This window comes from Musa acuminata, chromosome BXJ1-11 (assembly GCF_036884655.1).
Source record: "Musa acuminata AAA Group cultivar baxijiao chromosome BXJ1-11, Cavendish_Baxijiao_AAA, whole genome shotgun sequence".
Taxonomy (NCBI): domain Eukaryota; kingdom Viridiplantae; phylum Streptophyta; class Magnoliopsida; order Zingiberales; family Musaceae; genus Musa; species Musa acuminata.
Genome location: NC_088337.1, coordinates 5,648,155 through 5,662,533, shown reverse-complemented (window position 1 = coordinate 5,662,533; position 14,379 = coordinate 5,648,155). Strand labels below are relative to the sequence as shown.

At 37.0% G+C, this 14,379-nt stretch overlaps 2 protein-coding genes and 1 long non-coding RNA gene across 6 annotated transcripts; 1 reads left to right on the top strand and 2 right to left on the bottom strand.

Moving 5' to 3' along the window:
- Nucleotides 1–1,191: 1,191 nt before the first annotated feature.
- On the bottom strand, nt 1,192–3,826 carry LOC135597024 (uncharacterized). The gene is made up of 2 exons (XR_010481091.1): nt 3,638–3,826; nt 1,192–1,453 (listed from the first exon to the last, which is right to left on the bottom strand). It is a non-coding gene; the product is annotated as an uncharacterized LOC135597024 (long non-coding RNA).
- Nucleotides 3,827–4,247: 421 nt separating this feature from the next.
- On the top strand, nt 4,248–9,831 carry LOC135597022 (transcription initiation factor TFIID subunit 8-like). Of its 4 annotated transcripts, none has more exons than XM_065089409.1 (4): nt 4,248–5,764; nt 8,875–8,967; nt 9,183–9,220; nt 9,325–9,831. In XM_065089409.1, the coding sequence occupies exon 1, from the start codon at nt 4,563–4,565 to the stop codon at nt 5,646–5,648; it is 1,086 nt and encodes a 361-aa protein (XP_064945481.1). In that variant the 5' UTR covers nt 4,248–4,562; the 3' UTR covers nt 5,649–5,764; nt 8,875–8,967; nt 9,183–9,220; nt 9,325–9,831. The 4 variants fall into 4 exon arrangements, with proteins under 4 accessions (XP_064945481.1, XP_064945479.1, XP_064945480.1 ...); XM_065089407.1 differs by having other exon boundaries at nt 8,875–9,061; XM_065089408.1 differs by having other exon boundaries at nt 9,183–9,831.
- A 1,798-nt stretch (nt 9,832–11,629) lies between these two features.
- On the bottom strand, nt 11,630–13,881 carry LOC135585619 (uncharacterized). Its single transcript, XM_065089405.1, has 5 exons — nt 13,772–13,881; nt 12,661–13,044; nt 12,496–12,545; nt 12,051–12,135; nt 11,630–11,926 (listed from the first exon to the last, which is right to left on the bottom strand). Exons 1-5 carry the CDS (start codon nt 13,791–13,793, stop codon nt 11,880–11,882), a joined length of 588 nt encoding a protein of 195 aa, XP_064945477.1. The 5' UTR covers nt 13,794–13,881; the 3' UTR covers nt 11,630–11,879.
- Nucleotides 13,882–14,379: the final 498 nt, after the last annotated feature.

The following is a 14,379-nucleotide window of genomic DNA, read 5'->3' as shown; positions in this document are numbered from 1 at the left end:
TAACACGTGTGGGAAGACAATGCATGCAAGAAGAAGAGAGAGAACACCATGGCACGAGGAAATGTTCATCATATGGACAAATGATAATATTCAATGTATTACGTAGATAAATGGATCTTAGAGTTTGGTAGATGACCGAAATTGATATAAGAGTAGTCGAGCATTGAGTAGGGTAGCAGAGTTCATCTGGACTCAAGTTACGTACTTGTAGTCGTAAGGATGAGGATTCACCTTCTTCTTCACCTTCACCTTCACCTTCACCTTCACTTGCCTTGCAAGCAAAGGATAATATCCAGTAGATTTGAGATCTAATGATGTCCCTTCCAACACAAACCAAAAATTACGCAGGGAGGTGTGGGCATGCAGCCAGATTGATGATTTGATACTGTAGGGTGACATGAAATGCTCTGAATGATTCATTTTCAGTTTTTTTTCTTTATTTTAACTTGAAAATTGACTCCCACATTGAGATTGAGTCAAGACCTATGTTTTTCTCTACCTCTCATTTTGCAAAACCCACTTGCAATATTGGTTGGTTCCTATAATCTACGTATAGTTACGGATAAACAAATACAAAGATAAATTTTACAAGCTCTAAATAATCACACAACAAAAAAAAATCTAAGGTTAAATCTATCACATATATACACTATTTAAAATAAGATTTATATATATTGACTCTCAAATAGAAGTTTCATGTACTGAATCTTATTTTTATTCCTTATTCATCAGGATGAATAGAACAAATTATGAGAAAAGGGGCAAAAAATATAAGAGCTAGCTTTCAGCATGCATAATTCATTTCAAACACCACAGTATTGTGATTCTGTAATTCAAACATCATGTTACCAGAGATGACATGCCTTAAAAGTTACATCTTGTCATCATTTCCAGAAGCAAGCAAAACAACCATACATTTTTTTCTCAAATTTGAGACACAATTCAACCCACCATTATTGCGATATTACATTGTAAAACTCAAAACTACAATTTGAAAAGCTTTAAACTCATTTTCTCACTTCATTTACAACAACCGGCAAGTAAAGTAGCCCTAAATTGAGTCTTTTGGGATGATAATAACTTACATGTTAATGGCACAGCAAAAGAACCCAGACCGGGGCAAGATAATATTAGTAAGAACCAAAAAAGGCCGGCAAGAATGATTTAATAGGCAAGCAAACCATGCTACTGTACCAAATGCCATATGAACGTGATACCTGAAAAGCATATGCAGCTTATGACATAAACTGCAAGCAAAACATCTGAAATAACATTTAAGTATATAAAAGAAGAATTACAATCCGCTAACAAGATGGGAAGCAAAACATCCTAAATAACATTTAAGTATATAAAAGAAATACAATCCACTACTTCAGCTTTAGATAGCCATAAGATCTCCAAAGTTGCGCATTAGAACTATAGATGCAGCAAACAGCCCGGCAGCACGTAGCAGCTTCTGTAACAAAGTTAAGTGGGTAAATGAAAAATCTAGTATGAAGCTGGAAGGCTGTTAACACAAGAATATTATAAATGATTGACTACCATAAGCGAACAGGTAAAAAATGAACAATACAAAATTCACTTTCCACTCCAATTATACAAAACTGTTAAATAATAAAAAAGTAAAGGTACCGATATTAGTAAAAGACAACAAAAAAAAAGGTATGTGCCATTTAAGTTGTGTTGCAATAGTATTTGCTAGTTTCTCAGTTATGCAGATGTTACATTCACATCATATCCATATTAGACCATGCATTTATGACTCCGGAAAGAACCTACCACACATAAAACATCATCTTGATTACTAGAAAGCATTAAAAAGTAGCAACTAAGATAATTTGATATTGTTTATATTTAGTAATACAAAAATATTGATGACGCTAGAAGGTTAGAATGCCCACTACGAGAAAGGTGCTGGCCATTTGCTGAGCAGACAGGTGGACAATTTTTCCCTCAAATGTCATCTTGAAAATTATGAGGTCAACAATTTGTTTAATCTAGCCAAGCAAGCTACCACCAAAATTAGCAGTGTTACATAAGTCACAGCCAATTCCATTGCATCAAAGGACATGAGACACTGGCAGAAAAAAAGATCATGGAAACTCCTTTTAGAGCGAAGAAAAAAGTGCCTCAGCAGATATCCATTTCTCAAGTTTTTGTAGTGGCTTAATCAATTAATGAAGTACAAAAGCAAGACTGCAAAAACCGAAGAAATAAAGAACGAGGAGTAGCTTTGCAGAAAAGCAAGACTGGGAATAGAGGATATTTAAAAAAAAAGACCAAGAGAAAGAAAGAAGCAAATTAAAAGTGGTGGGAAGAAGCAAAGGAAGAGTTTTGAGGGAGTGGAGGACTAAGATGATGGAAAAAAGAAAGAAAAGAAGAGGCTGCATGATTTAATTTTGTTTTCTTTCTTCTATCATCCCCTTTGTTTTGGTAGCTTGTTTTTTACTTCAATTGCTGTAAAAATTCTAGGCATGAATTATCTGGGTGATTGAAGGATAATATAATACATGAAAAAATGCATAGGTAATGTAAACAGCTATTTATCTGAATATTCAGCTACTGCACATCACATGTAAGCCGCACAAGCCCTGAATAATTTTTTGAGGGATTTTTAGGGTCAAGACATAAGAAATACAAGAGATCAATTTCTAAATATCTAATACCTAAGGGATAATATGTTAAAATAAACTACAGGATTTACAACAAGTTACATCTCTGGCGTAGCAAGGCACAAGAAATTAAGGGGAGAACTCATATAAAACAAGAAGACAACCAGTTTACTTCTTTCCTGCAAAACTCCTGAAAGATGCACAAGGTTTATGGATTCAGCATAACACCTACAATGTTATAGGGCACTATCATCAACTTCTAGTCAAACCTGCCACCCATATGTCGAACCGGTAAGCTCCAAAAACACAATGCAGTCATGAATTCGCAAAGAAAGTACATAATTGTCAAATAATTTGCTAAAGCAGCCATACGAGTATATTTAGATCTTTTGGCATTTAATATTTACCAATAATATCCAATACAAGAAAGCAAATAATGGAGCAAACTGCAGCAGTTAATATGTCCTCTTCAACAAAAAAAAAAAAAAATCAATTGATTCAAATCATAAAGCAAATTGCAGAACTTAATACCCTAATTCTTCAGATAAGAGCATTAACTTGATCACTCTTTAAAGAACTCCAAACTAATTTCTCGCCAATAATATGCTCGCTTTTATAATTGAACACTACCACTAGCACCTTAAGTTCATAAAGTTATAACTGCTCTCCAAATTTTAGTAGGTAATACTTTATCAATCGAGAGATGATATAACTAGCAGATTTACCGGCATAAAACCTCCAAGATTTGGGCTTTAAACGACCAAACACTGTATTCTTGCTATCTAGTATTTCTTGCAACGGAGCATGTACAGAAAAAAGATTTGCTTTAACGGTTCAAATAATCAGCTCAACAACCACTTCGTGGTAAGAGAATAAATCCGATGATCATCAAACAATAAAGGAGGGCAGAAGAGAATAACTTAAGCAAACAATCACAAGGATCAAATGAAGCATTAACCTTTGAAGATTTCTGAATCCCATTATACCACGGGAACTCAGAAGAAACATAACAAAGGGAGATTTACCGAATTCAGAGCCCACTTCTCCTCGTCACTGATCTGAGAACTCAAGAATCCCTTAAGCTTCTCCATGGACGTCGACGATTTCGCCATCGATATTGCTCGCTCTAGGTTTAGGGTTTTTGGTTCGCTTTTCCTGGCTGTCGAGGTTTTTTGCCTCAGCAGCACTGCGCCAAAAATCGTGAGCGCGATCAACTCGTGATTGATACGTCTTAAAATCCAACGGCGGAAAGGGAAATCTTACATACGGGGAAGCCATGTGACGCGAAGCAGTACTGATGCGTTACACTGAACACCAAGCACTAGTTATGACGATTCGCATAAAGACACGTAACATACGGTGACGTTGATGTGAGGCAGAGGGTTGGCCATGGGACGCCTGTGTCGATGTGTTACGTGCTGAAAACGTGTCCGTGAGACACCCAATCGAGACCACGCGGAGGCGGGCCCCACTCCACGGCCCTGAGATCCACTGCTCCGCCGGAACAGCATTACCCGCACCCCTACACATTCGACCTAGAAACCTTCGCCAATGTATGCTCGCCACGTGTGTTCATCGCATGGATAAAACTACCCCATCGACCCATCTGAAATCCTTCGATCCTTCCCTCTTGCTTCTCGAAATTTAGGGTTTATCGAGGGGTTTCTTTTGCTGAGTCTTCCCTTCCTCATATTCTGTTGTATTTTTTATCCGTTGCCGTCGATTCCTTCCTTTCGCAAACCTAGATTTTGTTCTTCTTGCGTTTAATTAGTTCTTTTTCCCGATCTCAAAACCTGTCGAGATTCATTGAGGAGCCGCTTTGTAACTCCGGACGCCTTCGCCAGCTTATAGAATTCTGCTGTGCGTTGTACTGCGGCGCGGCGGATGAACTAGGAGTGGCGGAGATTGGGCGAACCCTTGTTTTGGCGCTGGTAATATGATCGATCGAATATGAGCGATGGAAGAAAGAATAGTGGAAGGGGTCAACAGATCAGCTCGAAGAAGAGTCGGCTGTCAGGAGGTGACGATTTTGGCCATGCCATCGCCAAGATCGCAGTTGCCCAGCTTTGTGAGTCGACCGGGTTTCACTACTCCCGTCGCTCTGCGATTGACGCTCTTGCAGAGGTTGCCGTCCGGTACATTTGCGATCTAGGCAAAAGTGCCAATTTTTATGCCAATTTGGCTGGAAGAGCGGATTGCAATGTGTTTGATGTCATCCAGGGAATACAGGATTTGGACTCGTGGAGAGGGTTTTCTGGTGCATCTGGTGTTCACCGTTGCCTAGTGAATACTGGTGTAGTTCGAGAGATCACCCAGTTTGTAAGCACAGAAGAGGAAATCCCATTTGTTCAGCCCATTCCTAGATTCCCTGTATCTCGAATGCCCAAGCCTGCACCTAGCTTTGTTCAGGCTGGGGAGGAACCGCCGGGAGAGCACATACCTAACTGGCTTCCAAGGCTTCCTGATCCTCACACCTATGTCCACACACCAGTTTGGAACAACAGGGACACTGATGTCAAAGCAGACATGGTTGAACTAGCAAAGCGGCGGAAGAAGGCTGAGAGGTCTTTGTTAAGCTTACAACAGCGGCTTGCCTGCAACAGGACAGCTGGGTTTCGTCCAACCAAAGATGGCCATGTTGGGAATGGCAATCAGGTTAATAACAATCCTTTTCTGGCCTCACCTTTACCATATGGTGAGAAAGAAGTATCTGAAATTGCCAGTCCACTGAAAGCGTATGCTGGCAAGAGGTTGTCTGTTCTTGAGACTTTTGTCCCTGTCATCAAGGCGGCAAAGGTTGGTTCTCTCGACTTCAATACTAATGAGAGAAAGCTTCTTCATGGAATCAGGCCTACAGTGAATTTTAAGGTTGGGACTGTCAAGAAATCTGTAGCAGCATCACTCCCTTCTGACACTTTGATTGCTGATAAGGATTCATGGTCTCTCAAGTACGATGAGAAGGATGACAAGAAGAAGAGAGCAGAGATTATATTTAGAGCAGTTATAGACAAACCACATGAACTTGCTCAGCTATAAAGAACATCTAGACACGCTTGCAGAGTGGATATGTAACTGTATTGTATGGCATGTCAAATTTGGTCGATTGTGCACTTTTCTGTTCCCAACGAGTTGGGCTGTGTGAGAAATTCTAGGTATGTGACACACTCCATTTGGAAGTCCTTTTCACTCTTTTCTCTCGTTTTCTCTTTATAAATAGCAAAGATCACATTTTTTACTAGGGTCGGCGACAAGACTGGTCGGTTGGTGTTTGGTACAAACTCCAAAGTAGCTCCAGTCTATATCTGCTATCCCTAACTCATCACCCATTTATAAATGGGTTGAAGGAAGTTAAACATGTTGGCAACCTTTTTTTCTGTAATTGTCTGTAGATAACTTGCTGACCTCTTGAATGGGAAAAAAATTAATTTGTTTTTTTGGTGGGGACTGTGGAATACTCTGATAAATGATTAAAAAATTAATAAAGAAAATAAATTTAAAAAATATGGAGTGACACAAATAACCACTCACTCCCTTATATTCGATGTCCCAAATGAATGGGACATATTATTTTTATCCATCTCATCCTCATCATCAGTATCAATAGGTGTTCAGACCAAACTTCGTGAAATTCATGAATTCCTTTCCTAATAAAAAAAGTTTGATGGTTACCTTTTTTCTTCTTTTAGAAGTTTCAGAAGGAGAAAGTTTCTACTTCTGAAAATAGGGAAACTTTTGTTAAATACTTTCTAAGAACTTCAATCGAAAGAAACTTTGCCAAACAGTTTTTCTAACAAGAATTTATAAGGTCTTAATTTTATAAGTAGAATGACACAAATCATGAGTAATGCCAAATATCTCTTAATGAAAGCCAATAATAAGGACTTCAAGTATCTGCTCCCAGCACATATTTATAATGAAAATATGCTGAAAAATTAATATGATTGGTTTTTCATCCATCATGTTCCATTTGGAAAAACCATACCGACCTCTCTTGATCTAGTGGGTGTTAGGATGACCCCAACCAATGCATACAAAGGGATTGTAGCTTTATAGTGTCCTTTGGAGTATTATTGTTGCCTTTCAACAATGCTTTATGCTGTTACTTGCTTCAACAAATTTCCATCTGATGATTAAGAAATGGATCTTTTGTCCATGGACTAGCTTAAAGAGATAAGGTTCTTTAGTCATGTACCATAGTTGAGTCTGGATTTCTCTATCAATTATGTCTCTCATTATATTCAATAATAAATCGTTGAAGCAGGTAGTTATTATACCTCACTTGAAGGTCATAAAAGGCAAATTCTTTTCCTAATTGGATTATTGTGGTTATTCACATGATGAATCAGTCAAATTTGCTCACATGGTTGCTGTTGGCAAGAATGACCTAATGTCAGGAGCTAGTGTGCAGTAATCCAAATATTAGAACCAGAGTTTACATCAGTTTGGTGCAATTGGTTGGATTGGAGGGATCGGTTGGATTGGATTGGTAGGCTTAAACAGCAAAGTAGGTCAACAAAAAAAGTTATAATAAAAAACCATAAAAATTGTGAAATATTATAAGATTTTCCTGCTTATTCCAGAAGATATTTAACTTTGGAAAGCATAATGGATTGAAAATTATTACCCAGTGCACGAGCTTTTGCTATTGTGAAATTAGCAATGGTAACAATAAAATCATAACAGATAATATTTTTATTAAGTAGAACATTGATATGTTTTTTAGAAATAATATTAATTATATTATACAAAGATATTATTGTAGTACAAACTATTTACTTTTCAAAAATTATAGTATATATGCAATGCAAGAAGATCTAGAAGTTGTCTACTTGTATCTTTTAATATAGAAATAGGTGTATGGTCTTAAGTCGTCCCTGATAAATTTTGTGGGTGAATTGTTAGACAATGCAAAGACACCTAAAGGACTCCACCTAAAGAGAGCTTTCACATGATTTTATGATGACATTCCTATTCATTAAGAAGTGTTACTCTCTATCTTTCCTTTTTCTCTTACCCTTTTCTCTCCATATCATGTGGTGGTAGACAATGAACATTGCAATACTGGTGGGGGATGTCTAATTGTAAATGCTGCATTGAGTGGTGAATACAATTGCAGATGCATGTTTTTCCTTGTTTCACGATCATAGTGATGTCTTTTTCTTCCCTTTCTTTGACTTTCCTGCACATGCCCTCCTATTATTGTGCTTGTGGTGACCAACTGACCATTGGCCTCCTCCCTTTCCTCTTCATTTTTTCTAAAATCATTTCAAGGTTATCAAATCTACCAAAATTGAAAAGAATGGGCCAATTCTGGCCAAGTTCAGTTTATTCAGGTGATTTTTCACCATTCTGGGATAAGGCTAAGAAATCAGTAAAAAATCAGGTTGTCCCTGGATGCTATTGATACGGATTGGGTATATCATATTAGATATGATCGATGTATGAGCTGTGCTAAGACGTCTGAATTCTGTTTTTATTTTTTTGAAAAATTTCTTCAGATACCAAGTTTGAGTTAGTTATATTCATGTGAAACAGCACGTGCATCCATGATGAGCATGCCATGCCTTTTCCTGATTATGCTTGAGTATGGGATTGTTGCTGTCAATACTTCATTGCCAGTAAAGAGCCAGTTTCATAGGACAGCATAGGTTATTGCTTGTGGCAATGAGTATTTTGTGTTATATTATGTTCCAGTATGCCTTCTATCCTGGCACTTCTATGCATGTAATAGATTGACACTGTTCATGCACTTTGGTGAATTGCTTGTCTTCCTGGCAGACAGTCCTGGACTTGCAGCACCAATGAACCCCTCCATGGCATTGGTAGGGCCTCTATTGTCACCTGTGAAAAAAAAATCATCATAAGTCTTTTGTGGAACTTGTCAAACCATGGAAATTCATAATGGGGTGGAATACCGGCGGTGCAACATGACATTGTGTATCTGATGTCTACCATACTGATATCTTTGCTTACTGTGTGCGATTGAAAATTTTGATCAGCCGAATGATGCAAATCCTGTGGTTATTTTACTTTCAAGTTTTGGCATTTCATCTTAGGTGATTGAATTGCTAGTACCAATGCCAATTTGTGATCGATGTCCCAATGAACATGTGAAGCTGTTTAAGTTGATCAATTTACCTGAATTTACATGTATAATGCAGTAAAATGGTCATGACCTTACTGTTGAGTGTCGTATAATCGCCTTTCACATTTCCTAGCAACTCAACACGATTTTACAAGTTTATTGTGTTTGTAATTGTAGGAACTTGGCAAGAAGAAAGATCTGCATCAGCTGAGATCCACTTACGGGAGATCAAAGCTTCTTTTTTTTCTGATTTCTGGAGTAATTATAAAGGTATGATGCTTGGAAAGTGTTAAATATCTGGATCCTTGAAGAGTGAATTTGTATCATGCTTGGAATGCATGGATTAGTCAACCGGATTGGGGAGGTAGTTTTATACATTCTTCCATGACAAATTGATGTGTTTCTTTGTGTCAATGTGTTGAATTTGTGTCATACTCTTTCCACTGGCTACTCTTATTGACTTTGATTTGTTGTCTTCTCTGTAGCAAGTTGCAGAATAGAAGGGCAGAAAAATATCATCAAGGTGAGTCATTGTTATACATTCATCCTCCATTATTGCATTCTGTGATCAGATGCTTAGAGTAAATGCTGCTTTTGCTGATAGTTGTGATTTGAAATTGTCACCAGAACTTGGTCACTGTTTCCGTAGTGAGAATACAAACCTCAATCACTCAAACTGAGAGTTTGAGAATGAAATAGATTTGTTTGCCCAGAAGTTGTCAATCCGAATTCAGATTTCAAATCTTGATACAGTTCGAGAATCATCTATCAACATGAAAATTGAGAGGGTACAAGTGACTATAGAGGTCTTTGCTATTTTTCTTAAGTAAAGACTGTTACCGAGATTAGTCTGATATCCATCTAATACTCAAGTTAGTTTAGTTAACGGTGACACGGGCCAAAATCCTAAAATAGTGGAGGGGTATTTGGAGTAGAGGGGAGAGACAAATCTATTGGTGCTTTGGTGGTCTATCTGTTCTCTGTCCCAAGTGTGAGATTGGGGTATTTGGAGTAGATGGGAGAGAAAAATCTATTACCCCCTATCAACATTCATATGTATATGGGATGTTGCAAAGTTAGTCTTTATCCCTACTCCAATTTGATTAGCACAACGGACGACAGCAAGTTGGATTCTTTTTTCGATTATTCAGATCCATATGTATATGGGATGTATATGAGAGTTGCTTTGTTACAAGTCTCTTGCTCTTCTTTTCCTTGTCCAATATGCCTTGCCTCCTCCCTATTCAACTGTCTTCTCAGATGCTGGCTTTTACGTGCTTCCAAAGCAGTGGTTGCAGAGATCACAGATATCAGATGGAGCATCAAATGGGTAGATGGGTTGAAACCAGAGGTCGGTTTCCTTTCTTTCTTCTTGTTCCTTTTGATGCTATGGAGAAGGAAAAGAAGAGAAGTTTAGAGAGGCAAAGGATAGGATGGTCTTGTAATAATAAAACAATAATCATAATAATTATTAAATATTAATCAGCATAATAAAAAATTTATTAACAAATATAATCATGATAAATCATAAATCATGTTTTTATGTAAAAAATAAATATTATTTTATAATTGTAAATATATGTATGTGAATAATAAAATAAATGTTTAAAAATAATAATTAAATTTGTATCTAGTATATATAAAATATTATCAATATGTCATATGAAAAAATTATAAAGAAAAATTATAATTTATATTTTTAATTTTGTACGAAACTCTTATATTAGTTAATCCTTTTTTATTGGATAAGTCTAGAATTGGATTAATTATTCAAATCAGGCTCATAAATTTGGGTTAACCATTTAAAAATGGATCAAAATTTGATTTTTTTTTCGAATTTGATCAAGACTTAATTGATCAAATCTAAATTCACTCAAGCAATCAAAATATAATCATGATCAAAGTCATATCAAAATATTTAATTAAAATAACTTAAATTAATCAATTTTATAATTGAGAATATAAGTTTAAAAAATTTAATTTTTAAAGGGTAAAACTATAATTTTATTTGGGATATATGTTGGAAATATGTAGTTTCTCAAGAACAGAGATATTAACATAATATATATTAGAATTAATAATATATAAGGGTGAAACTATAATTTCAATAAATAAAATCCTAAACCCGCTCTTGCAACTATAGTTGTGTTCCACCACACCCATTACATGGGTTAACGTTGCAATTGTTGTTCGCAATGACGTGGCTCTTCATATGTGACTAACCAATGATTGTTGCTTTCTTCGCATACATAGCCGAAGCTTGTGATTGGGTTGGCAACCATCAAAGGTCGTCGTCCTTAATAATATTGTGGTCCATCGAACTATTGTAATATGTTATTACTATATAGAAAACTTTAGTATCAAAAATTAAAATAAAATAATATACATTAAATATACGATGTATATCCTTCGATGTCATCCAAAATTTTTTTATCTGATGTACAACGACATCATTATCGGATCTGAAAGCTACAACAATGTCGATTTGTAAGGAGAACTAGACTCATATTTTCCTCTCTTCCTATCTTTTCCGTTATAAGTGATGAACTAGGAACAAGAGGGAGATAAGAAAAAAAATATAGTATCAAATTAGGAAAGTATCTCTTATTAATGTTCTCTCTTAAGGAATCCTACTATGATTAAAAAAATTTATTAATCAATAATCATAATTAGAATCCAATCATATCTATAATATATATTATCTAATTAAATAGGATCATATACTGCTCACCCTGAATCTGTTCACGATTGAATCCTGACATTAGGTAATTAATTATCTTTTGGTATGTTTTAACCAACTTTGGACATTGAAGGAGTACTGTTCGTAGTTTCCTCCATTGAAATGTCAAAACATAGAACTCAAAACGCATCAAGATTCCGATGAATTTGAGTTAGATTGTTCGAGATTAATATGCATTAGATGGGCTGCTAATTCAATCTAAAAGTTTAAGATAAACTATTAGAATGTAGACAAACTTAATATACATCATCTGACTGTTTTAATGTTTATACAAATATTAGCGAAAGCCTCGGACACCACCAGCTTTGTTGGCTTATTAGTCTAATTGGTGTATAAAGAAGGACAATAGCAACATGAGTTATTCTATATATGACATTAGAGAGAGAGAGAGAGAGAGAGAGAGAGAGAGAGAGAGAGAGAGAGATGTTTGCTCCATCACTCTCTATCCTGTGAAGAATCTTTTCCAAGACTGCCATGGGAGAAATCCACCTGAGAATGAGCGCATTAAAACACATATTTAGTCAAATCATTTAATGTAGTTGGAATCTACAATTAATCGCTCTATTAAGTTCAAGAATGTGAGAGCAACTACAAGGAGATGAGTTGGACATACCACAGCCAGGACATCGGACATAGCTCTTGTCCGTAAGAAGAACAAGACCAGAGCCTGCACAAACTTCACATTTTCTTTGTGCTATCTGCAATAAAGATTGATCAAATTAGACCTTAAATAAGGGCTAATTATAAGAAAAATTAGACTCTTAGATTTGTTTGCATATACGAGGTTGAAGAACACCAATAAAACTCAAATTCTTAAAAGTTGTGGATCGAATAATTCATCTCTTTGCATTTCACATGCATCAATATTTCCAACATTCTCTTATTTTTGTATGTCTTGGATCAAATTTTATTCAATGCAACTCAAAAGCCTATTAAACTTATTTATATATATATATATAATCACCCAAATCATTTAATTCTTAGTAATTTGAGACTATTTTTTTGTAGTTTATCTTTCTTAATCCGAAAGTATGCATGAGTGTAGAAATGGAACTCACGATTCTCTTGCTGAACTCGATCCCCGCAACCACGAAGGGTGTAATTCCAGCTGAAAGAATCCACGCGCTAAGCAGTTAATTAATGGAAGATGAAGTGGCCATGGCAGGTGAAGGTGCGCGAGTAATAGATAGATAGATTGTGAGAGAGAGAGAGAGAGAGAGAACCTAATGCGCCGACGGCGATCTGCCAGGTGATCTCAACAGGGGCCAGATCGGTTACTCCGACAGCGTTCACCCTCGTCGGAGGCTGTCCACGGCCGCCGAGTTGATGAAGCCGAGTGCTGGTTGTTCCTGTGGCAGTAGCCGCAAGACGATCAGACGAGATGGCTCTCCTTCTCTGAGGAATTGGAGGAGGAAGGCGACAGCGAAGAGGAAGTGGAGTAGCTGCCATCAGGCGGATAGACTGATACGAACGTGAACAGCGGAGGGCTTCTCTGTCGTCTCTCTTGGAGGGCTTCACTCGGATCCACACAATGCATGAAGCGATCAACACCAGAGAATGCACCAAGCTGCTGCTGCTTCTGCTGATCCTTAGCCACACAATTCTGACTGCAAACTCTTCACATTAACCATGAAATAATTGCGTCAAAAAAGTTAAAATATGGTGCCGATTATTAACGTCAATTTTCAAAGTCCCATTATCGCTTTGCATAATAATGTTGAATAATTAAGTTTAATAATTATTTATATTTATTTCTCATCTGTTCTAAATTTTGTTTACTAATGTTATTTTATCGCGACCTATTATCTTGTAAGTATATGATTTTGTATTGTCATAAACGATATTATTATAACACATTTTTAATTATAACTTATGTTCCTTCTTTTTCTAGAAGAAAAGATGATATGTTTTCATCAAGAACAAAAGTAAGCGTAAAAGGGAAATCTAATGCATAAGGTTGCCGTGGATGGTCAATGTACTTAGTCTTCTTATCTTTATAATCAGAGAGAATATTTCCGAGACACAAAACTAAGGAATGTTGTCATATAGGCATCAAACTCAAGGAAAGAAACGAAAAAGTTTCATAACATGAAGAATGAGACAGTTTGGACTTTGTCACCAAATAGGAATAGCCAAAGCACTGTAAGTTCTGCATGCTTGCTTGTGGGGAAGACTAAGACTAAAACTACATTGATCACAAGGCATGTTGTCACAAATTAGCAATTTAGAGACTGTTCTTGAAGCTACCAAGATGAAACATCCACACTACATGCTGAAGCAACACCATGAAAAGAGACGCACAAATCCATAACTCGAAGGAAAGAATCAAGGTACCTTTTGGGAGGAATATTAGCATCACATCTGTATAAATTGCTACTCCACTGCCACAAGAACATACGGAGGAGACAGCCAGAGGAGAAGAGGAAGAGCAAGAGCAAGATGATCACTGCTGTGCCAACGTTGCTCTTACTAGTTCTGATCCTTGTGGTACTGACACCAAGATCAGGTAATGCACACAAGCACAGTCCGGATGGTGTCTGTGTTCTAAGTCTTCATTTTCTTCTTTATGTCGAGTGAGATCAGAGTCGTCTACCTCCAACATTTCACCAGAATTGGGGGTGGTGGCAGATGGCGGTGGTCAAGGGAATCAGTGGTGCATAGCAGATGAGCAAACGGCGGCTGATGTTCTACAAGTGGCTCTCGATTGGGCATGTGGCGCTGGGGGTGCAAATTGCAGCATGATCCAACCAAACAAGCCCTGCTATCTTCCCAACACTGTCAAGGACCATGCATCCTACGCTTTCAACAGCTACTGGCAAAAACACAAACACCAAGGAGGCACCTGCTACTTCAATGCTGCTGCCATGGTCACAGACTTGAACCCAAGTACATACACGCCCTTCGATCTTCATCTTCCTCTAATGCAGTCGCTTCGCTTTGCG